This window comes from Eubalaena glacialis, chromosome 3 (genome assembly GCF_028564815.1).
Source record: "Eubalaena glacialis isolate mEubGla1 chromosome 3, mEubGla1.1.hap2.+ XY, whole genome shotgun sequence".
NCBI classification, from domain to species: domain Eukaryota; kingdom Metazoa; phylum Chordata; class Mammalia; order Artiodactyla; family Balaenidae; genus Eubalaena; species Eubalaena glacialis.
In genome coordinates this window covers 861,103-887,977 of record NC_083718.1, presented here as the reverse complement: position 1 = coordinate 887,977, position 26,875 = coordinate 861,103, and the positions used below count along the sequence as shown (strand labels likewise).

At 44.6% G+C, this 26,875-nt stretch overlaps 1 protein-coding gene across 9 annotated transcripts in view; it reads left to right on the top strand.

The window, feature by feature from the left end:
- The window catches only part of PPP1R12B (protein phosphatase 1 regulatory subunit 12B), a 199,344-nt gene that overhangs the window by 102,643 nt on the left and 69,826 nt on the right, over positions 1 to 26,875 (top strand). For 6 of the 9 annotated variants that reach the window (XM_061187241.1, XM_061187239.1, XM_061187245.1 and 3 more), the window contains 5 exons: positions 7,339 to 7,429; positions 16,174 to 16,377; positions 19,156 to 19,345; positions 19,432 to 19,544; positions 20,539 to 20,580. In XM_061187241.1, coding sequence (XP_061043224.1) covers positions 7,339 to 7,429; positions 16,174 to 16,377; positions 19,156 to 19,345; positions 19,432 to 19,544; positions 20,539 to 20,580 — 640 coding nt within the window. Of the gene's footprint in view, positions 1 to 7,338; positions 7,430 to 16,173; positions 16,378 to 19,117; positions 19,346 to 19,431; positions 19,545 to 20,538; positions 20,581 to 26,875 lie in introns of those variants that run through there. The other 3 variants (XM_061187240.1, XM_061187247.1, XM_061187250.1) reach the window with 3 other exon arrangements.

Sequence of the window (26,875 nt, the reverse complement as noted above, 5' to 3'; positions counted from 1 at the left end):
GGGCTTGCCAGACATGGCCAGCGCTGTAAAGACTGAAGCCCAGCTTCCAGGCAGCTCAGTCTCAAAGTGGGTGAAGGGGGTTTGCCTTACCCCATGGTTTTCAGAGTGTGGTCTCCACATCAGCAGCATCACCTGAGAACTAATCAGAAATGCAGATTCCCAGACCCCCTCCACACCTGCTAAATCAGGACTTCTGAGGGGAGAGCCTCATGAGATTTGTATTTCACAAGCCTTCCAAGTGATTCTGATGCAATGAAAGTTTGAGAACCAGTTTCTTAGCCTAACTAAGCCAGAGAAAAGAATATCCTCTCTGGAGGATGACAACATCTTCCAGAGCTGCAAGTTATTACTCCGTTTTTTCATTAAAAATTCTGGCATTAATTCAAAAATTACCAGACATACTGCATAATAAGACTGATTTACAAAAGACTAAGAGAAAATACAGACACTAGGAACAGACCCAGATATTGATTGTTATCAGATGTGGACTTTAAAATAATCATAGTAAATTACGGTTAATATGTTCAAGAAAATAGAAGACAAGGTAGAGAATTTCAGTAGAGAACTGCCCTCTCTTTGGAAAGATGGAAATGCTAGAACTGAAAAATAAAATAACAAATTAAGAAATTCAGTTGTAGTAAAGCAGCTGACGAGAGGATTTGTGAACTAATTAGATTGGACAGTGGAAAACACCCAGAATGAAACCCAGAGAGAGAGGAGAATAGAAAATACAGGGAAAGTGTAGTAAATAATAGGAGGGTGGCCAGCGAGTTGTAATAGAAGTGTACCTGTAGTTGGAGAAGGAGAGATGAGGGGCTGGCTGCTTCTCCTGGGCACCGCTTCTTCCTGAAAAGTGGCCGCTCAGACTGGTTATTCAGAGGTAGGCGTGTGGCCGACCTTCTCCTGAAAATGAACAAAGCAAACCTGTCATTCTGAGTGCTGGTTGCCGATTGTAACATTTAAAGCAGAAATTAGAACTTTGGAAAACTTGTACCTGTCACTGTGGGGGATACTGTTGACTGCTTCCCAATGTGGAAAGACTGTTCTGAGACCAAAGATAATATTAGAGAATGTGGGTTTTTTTTTTTAACTTTTATTATTTTTTATTGATATAATTGAAATAAAACAATCTTTTTTGGTATACAACATAATGATTTGATAAGCATATTACAAAATGATTACCACAGTAAATTTAGTTAACATCTATCAGCACACATATTTTCCTTGCGATGAGCACTTTTAAGATCTGCTCTCTTAGCAGCTTTCGAATACATTAGTGTTGTTAACTGTAGTCACCTTGTTGTGCATACATTCCCAGGACTTATTTATCTTATAACTGGAAGTTTGTACCTTTTGACCACCTCCACCCACTTCGCCCACCCCCCCACCTCTGGCAACCGCCAGTCTGTTCTCTGTACCTATGAATTCAGTTTTTTAGATTCCACATACAAATGAGATCGTACAGTATTTGTCTTTCTCTGTTTCTCTTACCATAATGCCCTCAAGACCCATCCATGTTGTTGCAAATGGCAAGGTTTCCTCTTTTTTATGACTGAATAATATTCCATTAGGTATGTACACGTGCGCACACGCATGGGGGTGTGTGTGTGTATACACACGCATACATACACCACATTTTCTTTATCCATTCATCTGTCAGTAGACACTTAGGTTGTTTCCGTATCTGGGCAATTGTGAATAGTCCTGCTGTGAACATTGGGGTGCAGATTTAGTACAGATCCAGATTGTGATTTGGTTTCCTTCAGATAAACACCCAGAAGTGGAACTGCTGGATCATATGGTAGTTCTATTTTTAATTTTTCGAGGAACGTCCATACTGTTTTCCAGAGTGGCTGCACCAATTTACATTCCCACCAGCAGTGCATGAGGACTCCCTTTTCTCCACACCCTCACCAGCACTTGTTATTTCTTATCTAATAGCCATTTTGACAGGTGTGAGGTGACATCTCACTGTGGTTCTGATTTGCATTTCCCTGATGATTGGTGATGTTGAGCATCTTTTCATGTGCCTGTTATCCATCTGTATACCTTCTTTGGAAAAAGTCTGTTCAGATCCTCTGTCCATTTTTTAATCAGGTTGTTTGTTTTCTTTTGAGTTGTATGAGTTCTTTATCTAGTTTGGCTATTAACCCCTTATCAGATATATGACTTGCAAATATTTTCTCCCATTCAGTAGGTTGCCTTATTGTTTTGTTGCTGATTTTCTTTGCTGTGCAGAAGCAAAAAGTTTGATGAAGTCCCACTTGTTCATTTTTGTTTTTCGTGTCAAATCCAAAAAATCATTGCCAAGACTGATGTTAAGGAGCTTAAACCGTATGTTGAAGAATGTGATTTTTAAAATTACTGTTGCATAATGAAATGTGTCACCATTTGGGAGATTTTACCAAAGACATGCCTGGGTAAGACATTCCATCCAAAGTACAAGATAGACCACTGGATTTCAGCATAACAGAATATGAAAATTCTGTTAACGTCATTTCAGATTCCACGTTGCGACTAACCTTGAAGAAAGTACCACTTGTGTTTGACTATAGGATCAAAGAAGACTGTCCACAATTATCTGAAAAAGCTATTCTAATACTCCTTGCTTTTCCAACTACATATCTGTGCAGGACTGGATATTTTTTATATATTTTAACTAAAACAACATATTGCAGCATATCGAATGCAGAAATGTGTATGAGAATCGGGCTGTCTTCTATTAAGCCAACATTAAAGAAATTTACAAAAATGTAAAATAATGCCACTCTTACTAAATTTTTTTGTTTTAGAAAATTTAGTTATTTTTCATACAAGATAAGTTATTGATGTTAACATGTAATAGGGCTATCATTTTCAGATGAATTAATAAACACATGTTTAATTTCTCAACTTTGCTGCCTAACAAGGTAAATATTAATAGATATACCCCACATAAACAAAAGCTGTTTGGGGATCCTCAATAATTTTTTAAAATATAAAAGGGTCCTCAGACCAAACAGTTTGAGAATCGTTGCTATAGGTACAAGTAGACCTAATTTTATTGTGCTTCACATTATCGCTTTCAGATACTGCGTCGTTCACAAATTGAAGGTTGGTGGCAGCCTGTGTCGAACAAGTCTCTCGGCGCCATTTTTCCAACAGCATCTGGTCACTTCATGTCTCTGTGTCATATTTGGTTATTCTCACAATATTTCAAACTTTTTCATTATTGTATTATGATATCTGTGATCAGTGATATTTGATGTTACTATTGTAATTGTTTGGGGTGCCACACACCACACCCATATGAAACCACAAACTTAATCAACAAATGCTGTATTTTTACTGCTCTACCCAGCAGCAGTTCCCCTGTCCCTCTCCCTCTCCTTGGGCCTCCCTATTCCCTGAGACACAACAATACTGAAATTAGGCCAATTAATAACCCTACGAGGGTCTCTAAGTATTCAAGTGAAAGGAAGAGTTGCACATCTCTCACTTTAAATCAGAAACTAGAAATTATTACCCTTAGTGAGGAAGGCACGTGGAAAGCCAAAATAGGCCTAAAGCTGGGCCTCTTGCACCAAACAGTTAGCCAAGCTGGAAATGCAAAAGAAAAGTTCTTGAAGGAAATTAAAAGTGCTACTTCAGTGAACACACAAATGATAAGAAAGCGAAACAGCCTTATCGCTGATATGGAGAAAGTCTGAGTGGTCTGGATAGAAGATCAAACCAGAAACAACAAAGCCTCATCCAGAGCAAGGCCCTAACTCTCTTCAGTTCCATGAAGGCTGAAAGTGGTGGGGAAGCTGCAGAAGAAAAACTTGAAGCTTAGCAGAGGTTGATAACATAAAAGTTATCTCAGTAACATAAAAGTGCAAGGTGAAGCAACAAGTGCTGATGTAGAAGCTGCAGCAAGTTATCCAGAAGATCCAGCTAAGATAATTCATGAAAGTGGCTGCACTAAACAACAGATTTTCAATGTAGGTTAAACAGCCTTCTATCGGAAGGAGATGCCATCCAGGACTTCCATAGTTAGAGAGGGGACGTCAATGCCTGGCTTCAAAGGACAGGCTGACTCTCCTGTTAGGGGCTAATGCAGCTGGTGACTTTCAGTTGAAGCCAATGCTCATTTACCATTCTGAAAATCCTAGGGCCCTTAAGAATTATGCTACATCTACTCTGCCTGTGCTCTGTAAATAGAACAACAAAGCCTCGATGACAGCACACCTGTTTACAGCATGGTTTACTGAATATTTTAAGCCCACTGTTGAGACCTACTGCTCAGAAAAAAAAAGATTCAAAATATTACTGCTCATTGACAGTGCACCTGGTGTCACCCAAGAGCTCTGATAGAGATGGACAGTGAGACTCATGTTGTTTTCACGCCTGCAAACACAACATCTGTCCTGCAGCCTGTGGATCAAGGAGTAACTTTCAAGCCTTATTGTTTAAGAAATACATTTCGGGGACTTCGCTAGTGGTGCAGTGGATAAGAATCTGCCTGCCAATGCAGGCAACACGGGTTCGATCCCTGGTCCGGGAAGATCCCACATGCCGCGGAACAACTAAGCCTGTGTGCCACAACTACTGAGCCTGTGCTCTAGAGCCTGCGAGCCAGAACTGCTGAGCCCTTTTGCCACAACTACTGAAGCCCATGCGCCTAGAGCCCATGCTCTGCAACAAAGAGAAGCCACCGCAATGAGAAGCCTGTGCTCCGCAATGAAGAGTAGCCCCCGCTCACCGCAACTAGAGAAAAGCCCATGCGCAGCAACAAAGACCCAGTGCAGCCAAAAATAAATAAATAAATTTATGAAAAAAGAAATACATTTTATCAGGCTATAGCTGCCGTAGATGGTGACTCCTCTGATGGATCTGGGCAAAGTCGATTGAAAACCCTCTGGAAAGGAATCACCATTCTAGATGCCATTAAGAACATTTGTGATTCATGGGAAGAGATCAGAATATCCACCTTAACAGGAGTTTGGAAGAAGTAGATTCCAACCCTCATGGATGACTTCGAGGGGTTCAAGACTCCAGTGGAGGAGGTAACTGCAGATTTGGTGGAGAAAGCAAGAGAAATAGAATTAGAAATGGGGGCCTGAAGATGTGACTGAATTGCTGCAATCTCATGATACAACTTGAAGGATGAGGAGTTGCTTCTTACGGGTGACCAAAGAAAGTGGTTTCTTATTCATAGCAGCACTAGTTACAGTAGCGAAGACATAGAAGCAACCTAAATGTCCATCGACAGATGAATGGATAAAGAGGATGTGGTACAGATAGACAATGGAGTATCACTCAGCCATAAAAAAAAGAATGAAATAATGCCATTCGCAGCAACATGGATGGACCTAGAGATTATCATACTAGGTGAAGTAAGCTAGACAAAGACAAATACCATATGATATCACTTGTATGTGGAATCTTAAAATAAATAAATAAATAAAAGATACAAATGAACTTATATACAAAACAGAAATAGACTCACAGACATAGAAAACAAACTTATGGTTACCGAAGGAGAAGGGTAGGAGTAAATTAGGAGTTTGGGATCAACATGTACACACTACTACACATAAAACATAAACAATAAGGACTACTGTGTAGCACAGGGAGCTCTACTCAATATTTGGTAATAACCTATAAGGGAAAAGAAGCTGAAAAAGAATAGATATATGTATATGTATAACTGAATCACTTTGCTATACACTTGAAACTAACACACGTAAAATCAACGATACTCCAATTAAAAAAATAAAATAAAAAGAAAAAGTGGTTTTTTGCAATGGACTCTACTCCTGTTGAAGATACTGTGAAGGTTATTAAGATGACAACAGAGGATTTAGAATATTACATAACTTAGTTGATAAAGCAAGGGCAGGATTTGAGAGGATTGACTCCAGTCTTGAAGTTTTACCGTGGGTAAAATGGTATCAGCCAGCATCGCAGGGTACAGAGAAATCGTTCATGAAGGGAAGAGTCAGTCAATGAGGCAAACGTCACTGCTGTCTTCTTCCAAGACATCACCACGGCCACCCCAGCCCTCAGCAACCGCCATCCTGACCAGTGAGCCGCCAGCAACATCAAGGCAAGACCCTCCACCAGCAAAAAGATTACAGCTTGCTGAAGGCTCCGATGATGGCTAGCGTTTTTAACAATATTTTTTAATTACAGTATGTACCTTGTTTTTTTAAGATATGCTATTGCACACTTACTACAGTATAGCGTAAACATAATTTTTATATGTACTGGACAACCAAAAATTTCACATGACTGACTTTATTGCAAGATTCACTTTATTGTGGTGGTCTGGAACTGACCTTGCAGTATCTCTGAGATATGCTTGTATTACAGTAACAATTAAAATGTATTATTAGGATATTATGAACCATTTTGTGGTACTGAATATGAAAATATAGATAAGATTCCTTGAAAAACAAATATTACCAAAACAAAATCTGAATAGGCCTAATTCTATTAAAGAAATTGAAACCCTTATTTAAAACCTTCCCATAAAGAACACTCTAAACCCAGATGGGTCTGTTGGTGAACCCTTCCAATTATTTAAGGAGGAAATGACCCCAGTCTTACCCAGATTCTCAAAGTAAATAGACAGGGAGAAAACACTTTCCAACTTTCATAACTTTAATTTCAAGACTGGCTGGGTTATTATAAGGGAAAATTACAGGCCAGTTTCTTGCATGAACACGGATGGAGGAATCCTAAAGTAAATAATACTGAATCTATATAAAAAGTAAGTCTATATAAATGATGATACATCATGATTAAGTTGAGCTTATCCCAAGCATTTAGGGTGGTTTTATCATTCAAAAATTGTTCAGTGTAATTCTCCATATTATCAGAAGAAAGAAGGAAATGATAATCTCAGTATACCGGGAAGAAAAGCCTATGATGAAGTTCACACACTAATGACTAAAAAACGAAACAAATAACAACAAGCCCCTCCTAGCCCACTCCCATGGGCGGGGAAGGAGTTGCCTTCACTTGAGGAGCAGCGTCTGCGGTGTCTTAACCAGAAGCTGTCTCTCTGAAGGCAGGAGCAAAGCAGGGAAACGACTGTCGTCACTGCTAGCCAGAGCGTGAGGGCAAGAAACGAAGTAAAAAGTCTAAGGATGGGAAAGAGGAAAGAAAATTCTCATTTTACAGTTATAGATGGTGTGATTCTGCACGAACACTAATACGTTTACAGATGTCTTGGCTTATGTAATGTTCACCGATAGGCTGTCGGGTTGAGTCGACCTGACTTCATCTTAGCTCACAGAAATCCCCTCGGTGTGCAGACGCACCTGCTGTCCCCCAGGGTCTTACCTCTGGTGTGACTCTTCTTCCCCGCAGGTCGTATCTGACTCCTGTACGGGATGAGGAAGCAGAGTCGTTACGGAAAGCGCGCTCCAGACAAGCTCGGCAGACTCGAAGGTCTACCCAAGTGAGTGTGACCTCCGTGTTTAAGTCCTTTTTTGTCTGTCTGCCTTTCCACTGGAAGTACAATTAAACAATGATAAAATGTGTGCCTTATTCCAGCCATTGTAGTGAAAGCTTTCCTGTTAAATCTTACACTACATAGAATCAAATGAATTCATAGCTACATATACCCCCTCTCGCTTCTGTTCTTCAGGCGCAGAGCAGGTTTCTCTCCTTCCCTCCCTAAGACTAATCATTCCACGTGTGCTTAAGACCCACACCTTAATTCCTGCAGGAGGACAGTCTGGCACAATCTCAGAGTGTTAACCATAGAGTTACCATGGGACCCAGCCATGCTGCTCCTGGGTGTGTACTCAAGAGAAATAAAGCAGGCTTCTACAGAAAAGCCCTACACAGATATTTATAACAGCGTTATTCACAGGAGCCAGAAACCCAAATTCAGTGTCATCTCTGACCAGAGTTAACTTGCTGTATAGACCAAAATTACGTGTGGAGTGTGCAGGTTCGCTGGAGGGCTGAGCCCTGGGCTCCCGGCAGCGTCAAGGTCAGCGTTCTGGGGCTGGTGGTGCCCCAGCGAGTGTTGGGCAGTGGGCCCAAGCGGGGCCATTGCACAGACCAAATAAATGAAGCAGCTAACAAAACTGGAAAAAACCCTCACAAATTTCCATTGATTTGGGAATAAAAAGAAATGAAGTCCTGACGCATGCTAATGCTGCAGTGTGGATGAACCTTAAGAAAAAGTTATGCTGCGTGAAAGAAACCTGACATGATTCCTTTTGTATGAAAATGTCCAGAATAGGCAAATCCAGAGAAATAGAAAGTGGATTAGTATTTGCTGGGGGCTGGAGAGAGGGAGGAATGGGAAGTGACCACTAAGGGTGTGGGGTTTCTTTCTTTCTGGGGTGATGAAATGTCCTGAAATTAGATGGGGATTTTGCACAGCTCTGTGAATATACTAGAAAACAGCGAATTGTACTCTTCAAGAGGGTGGATTTTTTGATATGTGGATTATGTTTCAATAATGTTGTTATAAAAAGAAAAAAGGAGAGTCCCTCAGGGAAGCTTTGAGGTAAGGAAGATATGATCTACATTATGTTTTTGCAAAAGTCGCCATGCAGAGAACTGCTGGGAGTGGTCTGTGAAGCCTGGAGGCCCGTGGGAAGCTGTTCCTTGGCTGAGTTGGAGATGACAGCTGTGTGGCAGCAACAGTTGAGGGAGGCTGTGATTGGGCATCAAGGAAGCAGAGGAGGATGAGCTGGGCAGCAGAGCTGAGGAGCAGCCAGAGCGCTGAGGGATCAACCAGGAGATGGTACACGAGGGAGCGAAAGGCAGTCTCCAAGGAAGAGGGGAAGCCCCGCAGCTTCAGATGCTACAGACGCCAAGCAGGAGAGCTGAGGACCGAGAGAGGGACCTGACGCGTAGCCCCCAAAGTGCCCTTGTGTCGTTCCTGACCCTCCAGGGTCGGGCAGGTGCCGTCCTGTGTAGTCATTGCCACGGCTGTTACTGCTTGTGCTTGATGGTGGTTTGTTTCCCCAGAGGATGTAACCCCCACGAGGGCCAGACAAGCATTTGTTTGTTTTGGTTTGGTTTATTGTGTCAGACTATACGTAACATACAACTTAATATTTTAGCCATTTTTAAGCATACGATTCATCGGCATTAAGTGCATTCACATCATTGTGCAGTCATCAGCACCATCCATCTCCAGAAGAGCTTTCATCTCCCCAGACTGAACCTCTCTACCCATTAAACAGCTCCCTCTCTCCCCACAGCTTCTGGCAACCACCGTTCTACTTTTTATCTCTATGACCTTGACTCTAGGTAGCTCATGTGAGTGGAATCACACAGTTTTTGTCTTTTTTGTGACTGGCTTGTTTCACTCAGTGTAATGTCTTCAAGGTTCATCCATGTGGTAGCACATGTCAGAATTTCCTTCCTTTGTAAGGCTGAATAATATTTTGTTTTATGTTTAGACCACATTTTGTTCATCATCCGTTGATGGACACTTAGGTTGCTTCCACCTTTTGGCTACTGTGAACAGTCTTGCTGTGAACATGGGTGTGCAAATATCTCATCAGACCCTGCTTTTAGTTCTTTTGGGTATAGACCCAGAAGTAGAATAGGCTGCATCATATGTTTCTGTCTTAATACTTACTTTCCATTATACTCATCTGTTTTCTTACGTCTTTTCCATTAGATTATGGTTCTTGAGTACAGGAATCATTTGATTTGTCTTTGTAGTTCCAGTGCTTAGAAACACAGTAACTTTTTATCAAGAGAATGAGTGAACAGATTAGCTAATAGTTACCTTCCGGCTTTGGAACTTCCCTCTTCTGAGGACATGAGCATATGACGACTTGAGTTAGAATCAGCTCACTCTCTTCCTAACCCTTTTCCCCCTTCTCCTGCAGATGTCTCCTCATTATTTCCTTTTTTTCTGTACTACTGCTCCTATGAGCCTGGGGAAAATTTTAATTGGTAGAATGTCTCTGTGTGATTTCCTACAGTTACAAAAGTATGTTAGAGAAAAGCTAGTTCAGGGCTTGCGGGTTTTTTTTTTAATTTTTTAAAATGGAGGTATAGTTGGTTTACAATATTGTTAGCTTCAGGTGTACATCATACTGAATAAAATTTTTAAGATTATATGCCTTTTATAGTTATAAAATATTGGCTGTACTCCCTGTGTTGTAAATATATCCTTGTAGCTTATTTTATGCATAATAAGTTGTACCTCTTAATCCCCTGTCCCAGTATTTCCTTCCCCCTTCCTTCTCCCTCTGGCAACCACTGGTTTTTTCTCTATATCTGTGAGTCTGTGTCTTTTTTGTTATATTCACTAGTTTATTTTATTTTTTAGATTCCACATAGAAGTGATATCATACAGTATTTGTTCTCTGACTTTTTTCACTCAGCATGATACACTCCAGGTCCATCCATGTTGTTGTAAATGGCAAAATTTCATGCCAATGGCTAATACTCCATGTATGTATGTATGCATATATGGAGTATGTGTATATATGTGTGTGTGTGTGTGTCTCACATCTTCTGTATCCATGCATCTGTTGATAGACAGCTAGATGGCTTCCATATCTTGGCAGTTGTAAATAATGCTGCTGTGAATATTGGGGTGCATGTGTCTTTTCAAATTAGTATTTTTGGTTTTTTCAGATATATGCCCAGGAGTGGAATTGCTGGATCATATGTGAGTTCTATTTTTAGTTTACTGAGGATCCTCTATACTGTTTTCCACAGTGGCTGCACCAGTGTACACTCCCATCAACAGTGTACTAGGGTTCCCTTTTCTTTGCAGTCTCACCAACATTTGTCATTTATGGTCTTTCTGATGACAGCCGTTCTGACAGGTGTGAGGTGACATCTCATTGTGGTTTTGATTTGCATTTCCCTGGTGATGAGTGATGTTGAGCATCTTTTTATGTACCTGTTGGCCATCTGTATGTCTTCTTTGGAAAAATGTCTATTCAGGTCTTCGGCCCATTTTTAAATTGGCTTGTTTGTTTTTTTGATATTGAGTTGTATGAGCTGTTTATATATTTTGGAGATTAACCCCTTATTGGTCATATCATTTGCAAATATTTTCTCCCATTCAGTCTTTCCCGTTTGTCTTTTTGTTTTGTTGATGGTTTCATTTACTGTGCAAAAGCTTTTAAGTTTCATTAGGTCCCATTTGCTTATTTTTGTTTTTGTTTCCTTGCCGTAGGAGACAGATCCAAAAAAATATTGCTGTGATTTATGTCAAAGAGTGTTCTGCCTATGTGTTCTCCTAGGAGAAACTTTGGGTTTTGTTTATTCTTCTTTTTCTAATTCCTTTAGGTTAAGGTTAGGTTGTTTATTTGAGATTTTTCTTGTTTCCTGAGAGGGCTGTATTGCTATAAACTTCCCTCTTAGAATTGCTTTGCAGCATCCCGAAGATCTTGGAACACTGTGTTTTCATTTCATTTGTCTCCAGGTATATTTTGAATTCTTCTTTGATTTTTTCAGTGATCCATTGATTGTTTAGTAGCATTTTGTTTAGGCCACACATATTTGTGTTTTCTGTGGTTTTTATTCTTGTAGTTGATTTCTAGTCTCATAACCTTGTGGTTGGAAAAGATGCTTGATATGATTGCAGCCTTCTTAAATGTACTGCGACTTGTTTCATGATATAGCACAGATGTATCCTGGAGAATATGCATTTTAAAAGAATGTGTATTCTGCTGCTTTTGGATGGAATATTCTCTCTATATATCTATTAAGTCCATCTGGTCTAATGTGTCATTTAAGGCCAGAGTTTCCTTACTGATTTTTTGTGTGGATGATCTGTCCATTGATGTAAGTGGGGTGTTAAAGTCCCCTACTATTTTTGTATTACTGTTGATTTCTCCCTTTATGTCTATTAATATTTGTTTTATTCATTTAGGTGCTCCTATGTTGGGTGCAAATATATTTTCAATTGTTATATCTTCTTGGATTCATCCCTTGATTATTATGTACTGTCCTTCTTTGTCTCTTGTAACAGTCTTTATTTTATTTTATTTTTATTATTTATTTATTTATGTATTTATGGCTGTGTTGGGTCTTCGTTGCTGTGCACAGGCTTTCTCTAGTTGCGGGGAGCGGGGGCTACTCTTCGTTGCAGTGCGTGGGCTTCTCATTGCGGTGGCTTTTCTTATTGTGGAGCACAGGCTCTAGGAGCATGGGCTTCAGTAGTTGCAACACGTGGGCTCAGTAGTTGTGGCACGCGGGCTCTAGAGCACAGGCTCGGTAGTTGTGGCACATGGGATTAGTTGCTCCACAGCATGTGGGATCTTCCCAGACCAGGGATCGAACACATGTCTCCCACACTGGCAGGTGGATTCTTAAGCACTGTGCCACCAGGGAAGTCCCAACAGACTCTATTTTAAAGTCTACTTTTCTGTTATAAGTATTGCTACCCAGCTTTCTTTTCATTTCCATTTGTATGGAATACTTTTTTCCATTCCCTCACTTTCAGTCTGTGTGTGTCTTTAGATCTGAAGTGTGTCTCTTGTAGGCAGCATATATTGGGTTGGCCAAAAAGTTCATTCGGGTTTTTCCGTAACATCTTACAGAAAAACCGAACGAACTTTTTGGCCAACCCCAATATATGGGTCTTGTTTTTGTATCCTTTCAGCCACTCCATCTTTTGATTGCAGCATTTAATCCATTTCATATAAAGTAGTTATTGATATGTATGTACTTATTGCCATTTTGTTACTGTTTTGGGATTGTTTTTTTAGTCCTTTTTTTGTTCCTTTCCTCTTTTTTTCTCTTCCCTTGTGATTTGATGGCTCTCTTTAGTGTTATGTTTGGATTTCTTTCCCTTTTATGTGTATGTATCTGTTACAGATTTTTTGGTTTGTAATTACCATGAAGTTGGCATATAGCAATATATGTGTGTGTGTGTATGTATATATATATATATATATATACATACACACACACACACGATTATTTCAAGTCGCTGATCTCTTTAATTTCAAAAAACATTTTAATAACCCTGCATTTTTCCTTCTCTCCCCCCATGATTACTGTTTTTGACATCATATTTTATATCCTTTCATTTTGTGTATCCCTTAACTGCTTATTGTGGATATAGTTGATTTTACTACTTTGTCTTTTAACCTTTCTAGTAGCTTTGTACTTGGTTGATTTACTACCTTTACTGTATATTTGCCTTTACCAATGAGATTTTTCCTTTCATAATTTTCATGTTTCTAGTTGTGATATCTTTTTTTCTTTTTTTTTCTTTTTCCTTTCTTTTGCTTAGAGAAATGCCTTTAACATTTCTTATAAAGCTGGTTTGTTGGTGCTGAACTCTTTTAGCTTTTGCTTGTGTGTAAAACTTTTGCTTTCTCCATCAACTCTGAATGAGAGCCTTGCTGGGTAGAGCATTCTTGGTTGTAGGCTTTTCCTTTTCATCAGTCTAATTATATTGTGCCACTCCCTTCTGGCCTGCAGAGTTTCTGCTGAAAAGTCAGCCGATAGCTTTATGGGAGTTCCCTTGTATATAACGTGCTGCTTTTCCCTTGCTGCTTTTAATATTCTGTCTTTAACTTTTGCCATTTTAATTCCAATATGTCTTGTTGTGGTCCTCTTTGGGTTGATCCTGTTTGGGACTCTGTGCTTCCTAGACTTGGATGTCTGTTTCCCTTCCCAGGTTAGGGAAGTTTTCAACTGTTATGTCTTCAAATACATTCTGTGACCCTTTCTCTCTCTCTCTTCTGCTTTTGGGACCTCTATGATGTGACTGTTAGTGCATTTGATGTCATCTTAGAGGTCTCTTAAAGTGTCCTCATTTATTTATATATATATATTTTTTCTGTTCGGTGGCAGTGATCTCCACTATTCTGTCTTCCAGCTCACTGGTCTGTTCCTCTGTATCATTTAGTATACTGTTGATTCCTTCTAGTGCATCTTTCGTTTCAGTTATTGTATTCTTCATCTCTGTTTGGTTGTTCTTTGTATTTTCCAACTCTTTGTTAAAAACTTACAACTTCTCACTCTGTTCATTCTTTCTTAAGTTCTTTGATCATCTTTACGATCATAACCTTGAACTTTTTCTCAGGTAGATTGCCTATCTCCACTTCACTTAGTTGTTCTTCTGCGGTTTTATCTTGTTCTTTCATTTGGAACATGTTCTTCTGTGGCCTCATTTTGCCTAACTTGCTGTTTGTGTTTCCATGTATCTGGTAGGTTGGTTACATTTCTTGACCTTGGGGAAGTGGCCTTCTGTAGGAGGCGTCCTATACATCCCAGCAGTGCACTCCTCTCTGGTCACCAGAGCTGTATGCTCTAGGGGTGCCCCCTCTGTGGGCTGCATGGGTCATTCTGTTGTGGTGGGCTATGTGGGTGGGCTGGTTGGTTGCCAGGCCCTGCCTTGTGTGGAGGCTGCTGGCTGCTGGTTGGCGTGGCCAGGTCATGAGGTGGCTGACTGTGGAACCCAGGGGGGCCCCAGGGCTAGTGCTGGCTCACTGGGAGTAGAGTCAGTGGGGCTGTGGCCTGCCCACTTCACTGGTGAGTGAAGCTAGGTCCTGGGGCTAGTGCTGGCCTGCTGGTGGGCAGAGCCGGGTCCTGGGGGTCTGGCTGCAGGGCCCCAGGGTCCAGAGCTGGTGTCAGACTGCTGATTGTTGGGGCTGGTTCGTGATACAGCTAGCTGTGGGGTCCAGGGTGTTCTGAAGCTTGTGTTGGCCTGCTGGTGGGCAGGGCTGGGGCCCAGCTGGCCCCTGGGCTGGTGCTGACCTGCTGGTGGATGGACTGAGTCCTCCCACGGCTGTGGGAGCTGTGATTGTCCTGGGGCTGGTGTCCACCCATTGGTGTGGCGTCCACCCATTGGCGTGTGAGGCTGGTCTGAAGGCTAGAGGAGGCTTACTGGTGGGCAGGGCCAGGGCCCAGGGGTTTCTGGGGCTGGTGTCTGCCCGCTGTTTGGAGGAGCTGGGTCCCAGTGTCTCTGGCTGTAGGTCCCTGGTGGTCCCGGGTCCAGTGCCTGTGCACTGGTGTGTGGGGCTGGGTCCTGGGCCCTCTGGTGGGCAGGGCTGTGTCCAGGGGGTCATAAGGCAGCCTGTCTGCTGGTGGGTGGGGCTGTGTCCCTGCCTAGTTAGTTGCTTGGCCTGAGGCCGTCCCATTCCTGGTGCCTGTGTTCTGTTGGCTATGAGCAGGGCTGGGTCCTGAGGGTAATAAGCTAGAGGGAGGATTCCACGATGGTGCCTGCCTGCACCAGTGTCCTTGCGGTTGAACCAGCTCCCCAAAGTGGCTGCTGCCAGCGTCTGTGTCCCCAGCATCACAGGCCTGCCTCTCCGGGAGACTCTCCAAGATCAGCAGGTGGGTCTGACCCAGGCTCCTTTGAAATTACTGCTTCTGCCCTGGGTTGTGGAGCATGTGAGATTTTGTGTGTGCCCTGTAAGAGTGGGGTCTCCATCCCCACACAGCCCTCTGGGACTCCTGAAAGGAAGCACTGCTGGCCTTCAAAGCCAGACGTTCTGGGGGCTTGTCTTCCCCAGCGCAGGACCCCCAGGCTGGGGCCCAGACCCCTCGCTCCTTGGGGAGAACCTCCACAGTTGTAAGTATTCTCCCATTTGCGGGTCGCCCCTCCTCCCCGTCTTGTTGCGGTTCTTTCGTTACGTCTTTAGTTGTAGAAGATCTCTTCTGGTCGCCCCTGGTCAGTAGTTGTTCTGTGCATCGTTATCCTGGTGTGCCCTGGGAAGAGGTGAGCTCAGGGTCTTCCTGCTCTGGCATCTTGGCAGCTCCCTCAGGGGTGGTTTTTTGTTTGTGTGGGTTTGGTTTTTGGTTTTGGTGGTGGTTCTAGCCTGGCTCTGCATTTTCACCATTTTGAGCCTGGTTCTTCTTTCTGTGCATAAACTTAAGTTTTCCTTGTATCTGCTGGACGGTCTCTGTTGGTGACTGCATGCTCTTGGGGGGTCGGGAGCGTCCAGGTGGAGATGTGAGAACCATGAGTGTGGAAGCAGCGGGCAGGCCTCAGTGCTGACCTGTTTCTGAAACTCAAGCAGGAAACGCTCAAGTATTGTGTTTGAAGTGTACCTGGGCTCTGGCCTGGGGCCTCTGCATACTGAGGTGTTTGTTGTCAGCGTATATTGCTTGAAGCGGCCTCACACATTTCGGGAGCTTCATTTGGAATTTGGTACCATTAGATCTTTACGGAGTTTCCCTGCTCATTCACGGGGAGTTATTCCATGGTTAGGGTGAAACCTCTCTGACCTTGTGGTATTTTCCCAGGGTGTAACCCTGACGGATCTCCAGGAAGCAGAAAGGACGTTCAGCCGGTCGAGGGCAGAGCGTCAGGCTCAGGAACAGCCCAGCCTGAAGCCCGTGGGCCCCAGAGGGCTTGAGGGCAGCGCCCAGAAGCATGAGCCCCTAGCAGCCCCTGCAGAGGAAGCTGGGGAGAGCCGCCAGCCCTGGGACCGGAGTCTGGAGGATCAGGTGAGCTCTCTGTGCTGAAAGCAGGTGGCTGGGGGAGTCTCTTCCTCACTGATAATTCCAGAACTGTCGTACTCTGCAGGGGACGCCTCATAGAACACGCTATTTATGTCCATCTTTAGCTGGCAGACCTGTGTAATTGAAAGAATTCAGAGAATGTTAGTCCTTAAGTGATCCATTTTTTCCTCTGGGAGTTAACTAATGCGCTTTTTTCCAGTTTTATTGAGATGTAATGGGCATGTAATGTTGCAACATGATTTGATGTGTGTACATGTTGTGAAATGATTACCACCATACGTTTGGTTAACTAAATGTGTCTTTCTATTCTGAAAAGAGAGATCTTGGTATTAAAAAAATGCAAATAGAAATATAAGCATTTATTATTTAGTTTATGCCAGGCACTATTTTAACAACTTTAATATGTGTATTAAATTGTTTAATCCTCACAACAACCCTCTGAGGTAAGTATTATTATTCCTTCTTAAAATATGAGTCAGTGGAGTGACAGAGAGGTTAAGTAACTTGCCCAGCATTTTTCACAGCTAAGAAGAGGTCAAGGACTTCCCTGGCGGTCCAGTGGTTAGGAATTGGCGCCTTCACTGCTGGCCGCCCAGGTTCGATACCTCGTCGGGGAACTAAGATCCCACAAGCCACGTGACCAAAATAATAATAATATTGATTTGTGTGTGTGTCTGCCTGTCTGTGTATGTTCTGGTGTTAGACTGTTTGGGTTCAAACCGCAGTATCCTTACTAACTAGCTGTATGGCTTTGGGTAATTTATTTAACCTTGTTTTACATAGTTTCCTAATTTGTAAAAACAGAGCTTATAATAGAGGATACTCCTTGTGAGGTAATACATGTATAGTGCTTGACACATTAAGTGTTCAACAAATCTTAACTACTACGATGATGATGATGTACTTAAAAGCCTCCAAATTCCTCTTTTCTCTCTCCCTTTCCAACCGAATATATACATATGTATAATAACCATTTAGGTAATTGGATGAACGCTTATTTTGAATTTTAATTTGATGGTACAGTATTATAAAATAAAAGATTTTACTGGAAAAACAAAAAACAAAAGCAGAGGTGGAGCGAGGCATTGGCTCCACAGCTTGCCCTCCTCACCACTAGTATGTTGTTCTACAAACTTCTGCAGACCCAAGCACTTACAGAGCACCCTTATTCTCAGCCACAAGCTGTCACTTTTGGGTAGACGTTTTGACTTACGTTCCATTTCTCAATTGCAGTTGGTAGTCAAAGTTATAGGGTTATATTTAAGGTGATCGTAACTCCTGGTTTACCTAAGATTGTTCCAGTGACACCTTTTATCTCTGGGTAATTATCAATACCATTCCTTTTCACTCTCAGAAATGTCCCAGTTGGGATGATAAACTTTATGGTCACCATAATTACAGGAGAAAGAAGTCTTCTTGCTCTAACTTTGAATGGCTAGGCTGCATAAACTAACTGAGGTTCTGTTGTTTATTTCATGTTTTATCAGCTATTTTTTGAGTACTTATTACATACTAGGGACCGTTCTAAGCACATAACATACATTCTCATTTAATCCTCACAGCCCTCTCTGAGGAAGATATTATTATCGCTGTTTTATATATGAGGAAGCAGAGATCAAAACTCAAGTCACTTACTTCAGGTCACACAGCTCATTCAAGCTGGAATTTGAGCCAAGTTCTATCAGACTCCCAAGCTGACTATATTTTATTGCTTCTGTCTCTATAATTTATAAACAAAAATTTATACAATCTCTGCATGTAGTAAGAATTTCTTTATCTCTGCATGTTCAACAAACCACATTAAGATTTTTTTTTAAATTTTTATTTATTTATTTATTTATTTACTTTTGGCTGTGCTGGGTCCTCGTCTCTGTGCGAGGGCTTCCTCCAGTTGTGGCGAGCGGGGGCCACTCTTCATCGCGGTTCGCGGGCCTCTCACCATCGCAGCCTCTCCTGTTGCGGAGCACAGGCTCCAGGCGCGCAGGCTCAGTAGTTGTGGCTCACGGGCCCAGTTGCTTTGCGGCATGTGGGATCTTCCCAGACCAGGGCTCGAACCTGTGTCCCCTGCATTGGCAGGCAGACTCTCAACCACTGCGCCACCAGGGAAGCCCCACATTAAGGTTTATGGTCAAGCTCTGTCTGTCCTAACTCTCAAGGGAAAAAGAAGTTCAAAAGGGAAAGTGGGAATTTTTTTTTTTAATTTTTATTTATTTTGGGGGTGGGGGTGTGGCATGCGGGATCTTAGTTCCCCAACTAGGGATCAAACCTGTGCCCGCTGCAGTAGAAGCACGTGGTCTTAACTGCTGGACCGCCAGGGAAGTCTCAGAAAGTGGGAATTTTTCAGAAGTGTCAATAAGCCTAGTTATGGCAAGTTGGTAGAAAGCTCAGATTTGGTCTGTTTTCAGATAACTCCTACATTGTTTCTTCATATTCCTGAGCTTTTTCTTTTCCTATGTAAACCTTACCTTTCAGTGCGCCGTCTTAAAAAGGCCATCATCCTTCCTATTTGCGTTGCAAAATCAAAGGAATTTTTATTACCAAGGTTGGTGCCCCCTAGTGCCCTTTGATCAGTTTAGGAAGAACTTTCCTGGACTGCTATCAGCCTGTAGCATCTTCAGAGTAGGCGTCTAGAACTCTTTCCTATCTGGCTAATTAACTACTTATAAGCCTCTTGATATAGAAAAGCCCATTTTTAATAAATGTGCTGTCCTTACCCTTTGGTTAGACTTGACCTCTGACATCTCATCATGTGGATTGTTCCAGCCTGTGTATCGTCGCCTGAGGTGTCCGGCTCAGCCAGAAAAACCCACGACACCAGTGTCACCTCCTGCCCCGAGACCCTCCCTCTACACCAGTTCCTACCTGCTCCGGACGGGTAGGTCTTCAGCCCCTGATTCAGAGAGTTCAGAGCCCCCCGCCAGCCCTGCAGGGGCAAAGGAAATGGACAAAAACGGTAGGTCGAGCTTCAGAAACCGCACCCTCCTCCAGTGCACGTGCCCCAGGTTCTTAAGATCCATGCTTTGTTTTCTCTCTGACCAGAGGGCGAAGAAGCAGATTTGGGTGATCAGTCCTCTAACAGGCTGTCCATTCGTGAGAGGAGGCGGCCCAAGGAGCGACGAAGAGGCACAGGCATCAACTTCTGGACGAAGGATGTAAGTGGGCTGTCCGTGCTGGGACATCTCGCATTACCCTGCGCTGCCCGCCGTCCTGTGTGTCGGGCTCAAAAGGAAGAGTTCCACACGGTGCCATGAATCGTGCAGATTGTCAGGAAGCATCACTGAGAAAAAGAGCAGAAGAAGAAAGACTCCACTAGTGTGGGACTCATTTGGAAGGTTCTGGCTGGGACGCCCAGGGCCTAGGACAGTGCCGAGCACACGGTAGGCAGGCAGCAAATAAGCGGTGAATGTACAGCAGCCGTGCAAACAAACACAACACGTGCATAAGCCCCTCAGACTTAGCAGCCCCCCAGCGGCCCCTGAGAGTCCCGTGGTGAGTCAGCAGTACCTCAGCGTCGTGTGTGCAGGTGCTAACCAAGTATTTCAGGGGCACTGCCAGCATCTCGAGAGTTTCAGAACTTCATCTGACTCAGGTTTACTCTTTGGAGAAAAAAAGGAACAAGTGCTATAACACAGCTTGACTCTGGGTTTTAAATGAAGACAGGGGCTCCTGTGCCTCCTGTTGATGAGCACACACTCAGTTCTTTCCTTCCCCTCTGGTCTGTACCCTGCTCGCTCAGCCTTGTCACTGGCATTTAACAGTCAAGTGGCCAAGATCAAGTCCCTGGTCACTAGTGACTCATTTGGAATTAGATGGACCATTCAGTGAGACAAGAAATGAGACAATGATGGTCGCCTGTTAGAAACTACTGGACGAAAGTGTTTGATTATTATAGGACCAAACGGGCTGACAGCTACTGACAGAGCCCAAGTGAGGTCCGTCTGTCTTAAAGATTCTCCTTTTCCCGCCAGGTTCATTTGACTCTTTGATTGCAGGTGGTGCTCCTGAGGTGCTGCTAAAGCAGCAGTGACAGTGCCCTTGGCCGTCAGCCCTCACTGCCCAGGTGCATAATTGATGGGGCTGACCTTGTTGCCTCCAGGGATGCCTGTGACCGTGATCCTCTTGTCTTTCTTCTTTCTCCCTTTCCAGGAAGATGAAACTGATGTCTCGGAAGAGGTGAAAGCAGCGTGGGTAAGCAACCAGCAGGGAGGCTGCCCCCGTAGGGCTCAGCGTCCCCGTAGGTCTCGTCCCGGCTCGCGTGCACACAGTTAACAGAAGGAAGAGCAGGCTCTGTGCAGACTTGGGTCCAGGGAGAGTTTGGAGGCAGACGCTCCTCTGCGAGATGAGACGGGTGCTCGCTGGTGTACTGTTTTCTTTTCTTTTTTTTTAAATTTATTTATTTTATTTATTTTATTTTTGGCTGCATTGGGTCTTCGTTGCTGCGCGCGTGCTTTCTCTAGTTGCAGTGAGCGGGGGCTACTCTTCATTGCGGTGCGCAGGCTTCTCGTTGCGGAGCGCGGGCTCTAGGTGCACGGGCTTCAGTAGTTGTGGCACGCAGGCTCAGTAGTTGTGGCTCGTGGGCTCTACAGCGCAGGCTCAGTAGTTGTGGTGCACGGGCTTAGTTGCCCCGTGGCATGTGGAATCTTCCTGGACCAGGGATCGAACCCATGTCCCCTGCGTTGGCAGGCAGATTCTTAACCACTGCGCCACCAGGGAAGTCCCCCGTTTTCTTAAATGGTGTAACAATGCCCATGTTCTTGAACGAGTTTCCTGCATTTTTCGGTGCCTCCTGCTAGGTTCTAACACGGTTACGGGCTCTTTTTCTCTATTGTGCTATTGGATCGTATAAAGTACTTTGAAATCTTGGGAAGAAAAGTGAAGAGTGATACTGTTTCTTATGGATCTACACCCTCTCCACGCTAACAGAGAGGAACACAAGAGTGAATAGTGTAAACAGTCCAGAAATCACTTACATTTGACTTTGAAATAAGGTTTAGCTCCTTGGCTCTTGTGTAACCAGATCTCTTAAGGCCTGGCACCCAGCTCTTCTCTGCTGTGGGCACCCCGGGTCAGCTCTCCTGAAGCTCCAGGTTCCTGTAAGCCACTCACATGTGATAGAAATTTAATGCTTTTCTAGTACCATTAGTACCATTTTTCTTTGGTTTTTGTTTTGTTTTGTTTCGTTTTTGTTTGTTTGTTTATTTGGCCGCACTACACAGGTTGCAGGATCTTAGTTCCCTGACCAGGGATTTGAACCGGGCCACGGCAGTGAAAGCACTGAGTTGTAACCACTGGACCACCAGGGAAGTCCCTAGTACCATTTTTCAAGAAGGAAGGGATTTGGTTTTGACTAAATGAATTGAGACTCCATGTACATTTCTATTGGGAATTATGTAAGAAGATGGCCTTTTTTCTACCCTACAGTTATGTGACAGTATGTTCTCAGAATATGTTTAATAACTCATACTGAAAATGAACAACTGATTTGTTTTTAGCAGAGGAAGTAGAAATGCTATATTATGTCATTGACCTGCCTATATTTTGGTCGAGAGCCTAAACAGTCAGCAGGGGCTTCCAGAAAGCAGTGCCCATGGTGGCGTGGTGAGAGCTGCCTGCATGCAGCTGCAGCCGGGGCTGCCTCATGGTGGGGAGTGGGCGTCAGGTGCAGATGCCGCGTGGAGGCTCTCCGGGGCAGGGGGTGTGTGCACACGACAGTGACTTCATTCCGCAGGGGCTTGGGGAGGCTTCAGGGGACGAAGAGTGAACGCAGGAGAGTTTCTGTGGGGAACTATATTAGAAAACCCCTAACGAGAGATCCCAGGTGCTGACTACAGAGCACTGAAGTGGCCTGTCACCCGTAGAGGGTTGTAGAGGCCGGTGAGCTCCACGGAGGGAGTTACACAGGAGAGCTTGGTGTTGGCCAGCATCTCTGTCAGTGAAAATCTTTGCCTGCACGTTTCTAAGCTACTTGGTGTGAAAAGTCCTTGCCTGGTGCACCAGGCAAGGGCCACGAAGATGCCTCTGATGCCATGCTTCCCAGAGAAGTTCACTGAACGACCACTGACTTAAAATTAAAAGATTTTCTGATTGGTGAGATTGGACATAGAGTCATTTGTCAGATTGAAAAACGGTCCACTCATCCCATTGCTCGAGGCATCTGCCAGTGTTCACCGCGGGTCCAGCAGACGCCAGTGTGAGTCTTCAGAGAGGGATGAAGGGCCGGTCCCCTCTCTACTGGCAACTGAGTGTGTGCAGGTGGCCAGTGCTCACAGCACGCCTAGCATGTCTCCTGCCCGCCACGGTGCCCGGGGCGGCAGCACCCTGACCCCAGCCTGCGTTAGCGCAGCTCTGACTGGTTCTCTCCCGAGCGCTCGTCCAGCCCTGGCAGGCGTGATGCCGGGATCCATACGGCCTACAGAACAACAGGCCCGTCGCTGTAAATTGTGGAAATCTAACCTCAAGATGGTCAGGACTGTGTCACGACCGCTCTCCCACTCCAGGAATCTACTGTTTTTTAAGTTAACTCTTCCCAAGACTCTGACATCTGTTATTTTAAATTGGGACAGATTTACAATCAGTGAACTGCACAGACCTAAAGTGTACTGTTGGATGAGTTTTGACAGTTGTAATCAGTGGTGTAACCACCACTCAAGCCAAGATATAGAACTTTTCCGTCACCTTGAAAAGTTCCCTCACGCCATCCCCTGTCCTGAGAGGCAGCCACTCTTCTGATGGCCGCCACCATAGAGTAGTGTTGCCTGTTCTTGAGCTTCGCGTACGTGGAATCAGTCAGTGATAATACTTTACTTTAAGGGTAGAAAGGAAACTCTATCTCCGGTCCGAGTTGGAACTAAAATGATTCCAAATGTGTACAGATGCTCTCCTCTTCTCGAAGATTCTTCAGCCTCTCGCCCATATATCAGTAACAAGAGCATGGCTAAGAAAACCTTTCCGTTGTTTAACCTTAATCTCTGTAGACATCATGGAAATTTATTTCTTTTTGTGGACCTAAGCTAGAAAAATGTAACCGACATTTGTATACAGGTAAGGTTGATGGCCGGGAATGGCCCTGGTGTTTGTCATGTAGTCTGGGAGGGAGGAAGGCCAGTCATGCATTTCTGTGGTGGTGACACAAGGGACGCTGAGAAGGCTGGGGGCTTGGTCGGGGCCCCGCACAGTGCGCGATTTTAATCAAAACCATCCCCACCGGAAAACCGACAATGAGCACAGGGCTTTGTGTCTTAGCACCCCCTTAGTTGACGTGCTTAGAGCAGACGTGCGTGGCTGTCCGCGTTAGACGGGGACCGTCTCCAGAAGTCCTAGTATATCCTGTCTCTTGCTAAGTGAAGAAGAAACTGAGTCTGGATTTAACGTGAGGAAGGAGGTTACTGCAGTCAGAAGTGCTGCCCTCCTCCACTGGTCGAGAGGAGCAGGCTGCGGAGCAGTCGTGGGCACACTGCAGACGCTGGTGGCCCTTGGGCTCTTTTCATCCTTTTTTCGCCTGCGTCTTTGGCCTGTCTTCGTTTTGCTTAACACTGAGTTTTCTCTACGCATTCTTGTCCTCTGAAGCAGACTGTTTCCCAGGCCAGTTCTGATGTATAATTGAATTTATCACTAGAGGGCACAAGTCGTCAAAAGAAAAGATGGTGAACAAGCAGAATGGTGTCCAAGGAAGCTGAACAGGAGACAGATTGCTTTTGTTTTAAAGGAATTGTTGAACAGTCCAGTTCAATGCAGTGAAGTTACCCGCCTCCCAAATTTGGGCATCTTAGAATTGGGAAGGAATTTAGAGAAAACTTGGGTTAGGAACCTCATTTTACAGTTAAGAGAACTGAGGCCCAGGGCAGTTAGGAAGTACCTGGGGACATGAAAGCTCTAGGTGAGCGCCCTACGCCCCGTGTCAGGGAACCTTTATGGGACTGTGGTGGGGCCGACCTCACATCGCCCTCCATTCCCCATCCTTTTTTTTAAGGGATACAGGTGAGCAGTCAGATGAAGAGGTCCATCAGGTGAGGTGTGGATGTGTCCCAAGGTCAGAAGCTTTGTCCCCATGGAGGTGGTTGTACCACCCACCCGGCATGTGGATATTACACCAACCCAGAAGTTCTCCAGACCTCATAGTTTAGGGATTTTTATGGCGGCTTCAACATGGGCATAATTCATTATTAACTCAATCTCCACCCCCTTTACCTTCCCCCCAGAAGATGGGGGGGTGAGTCTAAAAGTTCCAAGTTGTTTTTTTTTTATTAAAGTATAGTTAACATACAGTATTCTGTAAGTTACAGGTGTACAATATAGTGATTCACAATTTTTAAAGGTTATACTCCATTTATAGTTATTATAGAATATTGGCTATATTCCCCATGTTATGCAATGTGTCCTTGTCGCTTATTTTTTACCCAGTAGATTGTACCCCCCCTGCCCCCTGCCCCCATTCTTCATTTGTTTTTTACTGAGCAGGTTACATGTTTGAATTGAGTTGCTAGTGGCATCTCGCCTCCTTAAGTAAAGGAAGGTCTTCTTGAAGGACACCTCGAAAGCCTCCTGAGAGTTTCAGGTTCAGTGGTAGAGGGTCAGCCTTCTGCCAGGTGGGAGGGTACTTATGTAGGGAGGGTACATAAGTAGGTGGGTACTTATGTCTGTCCATCCTTCAAATAGGAAAATGCTTCTCCCTCTAGAATCCCTATTGCTTTTAGGCAAATCCGGTGGCATCAGTCTGAACAAAATCACGACACTTTACCTTCAAAGTCAGCAGTGTAGCGTCCAGTCCAGCGTGGAGCCCGTGGTCTGGTGGCTAACCCTCCTGCAAGAGGCCTTGGTTATAGGAGACACTGTTAAGGAAGCACTGACCAGTAGGTGTTCAGATACCGGCCGTAGATAACCGGTAGCAGCTAGTCGGGAGAGACCTTGGTCAAGTGTGCAGAAGATATAAGCGATTAAACGTAAGACTTTCAAACTAAATCAAAGAGAGGCTCAAAGTGAAATTTGCCAGCAAAGCTTGGTTTTAAACTAAGCTTTAACAGAAAATAAAACTTGCTTTGGGAGCCATTTGGCCCCAGAAATATCTCTAATACCTAAAGCCACTAAATGCATTTCCCATTTTGTCCTGCCTTCTCTTCTATAAGCTTCTCGTGTATTCACTGAACAAGTACTTCCACGTGCCTGTGGGCAGGGGTGCAGCAGTGAACAAAAAGCCCTGCTCTTGTAGAGTCTCCATTCTGGTGAAGCAGGCGGGCAGTGAGTAAAATGAACGTGCCAAGCGAACAGTGTGTGGAAGGTGAAAAGCCGTGTGGAGTGGCTCCAGGACTCAGGAGTGGGGAATGCGGGGCGGGGGGGCTGAGCATCTAAGGAGGGGTCGGTGTCAGCCTTGCCGCGAAGGCAGCACTGGAGCCCAGCGTGAAGGGAGTGAGTGGGGAGCCCCGTGGACGTGTGCAGGCGGAGGGAACAGAGCTCGGGGGGCCGTGAGGCAGGAGGACAGGCAGGACCTGTGAGGAGACGGCGTGGGCATGAGAGCCCGCGGCAGAGCCGGGCGGTCGGTGCCAGGGCGTGCGAGCCCGTGTAGAGCTCTGCGCAGCAGAGGGGCAGGAGTCACATTCTGGGGGGACTCCACCTGCTGTTTGGAGAAGACCCTCCATGTCACCCTAACCCAGGGGGACTGACGAGGAGTTTGGGCCAGGTGATGGCGGGTAGTGAAGATGCTGAGAAGTTTTCATACGCACGGCGTATTTCAAAGTTAGAATCAGCAAGACTTCTGTTGGATTGGGTATACGGTGGGAAAAACAGAGGGGGGTCAAGGTTGACACCAAAGCTTTTGGCTCAAGTGCCTGAGAGGGTGGAGTTTTCATGAACTGAGATGGAGAGGACTGTGGAAGGGCAGGCCTTTGGGTTTGGCTCTAGAAGCCCTGGATTTGATGTGTCTGACCGCCGTCCACAGGGAAATGTCAGGGGCGGAGTTGGAGGCACAGACTGGATGCGAACATGCAGGTTGTGTCGGGAGCCATGACACTGGCGCAGCTCACCAGGAGTGCGGGTGTAGACACAGAAGACGCCCGGGAAACGGGCGAGCCCGAGCACTGGGCTCTGAGAAGGGGACTGCAGTTTCCCCCTTTCCAAAACCAAGTCAGCCAAACAAAGCACACTCACGCAGAACAGGAGGTAGTTTGCTTATTTTTTCACCAGTGTTTCTCAGCCGGTGCAGGGGTGTTCCCCATGAAAGCTGCCCGGCCTGTTTATGGAAGAGCCGTGTAGTCGGGGAGGAGAGCCGGTTCCTGGAGCTCCCCTGACAGCTTCTGGAATAGAAATTACTGCCTCTCTGCAGACCTTGTCTGGAGGTCTCTGAAGGCCGGGAATGTCATAAGACTTTTTGTTACATGAGAGGAATTCTACTGATTAACCGTATCTGCAAATGATCTTTCAAGCTGACTCAGCTTTTGGTTCCCTTTGCCTTACCTGACTTTCCTCAGTTTTATTACACCTTTGAATAACT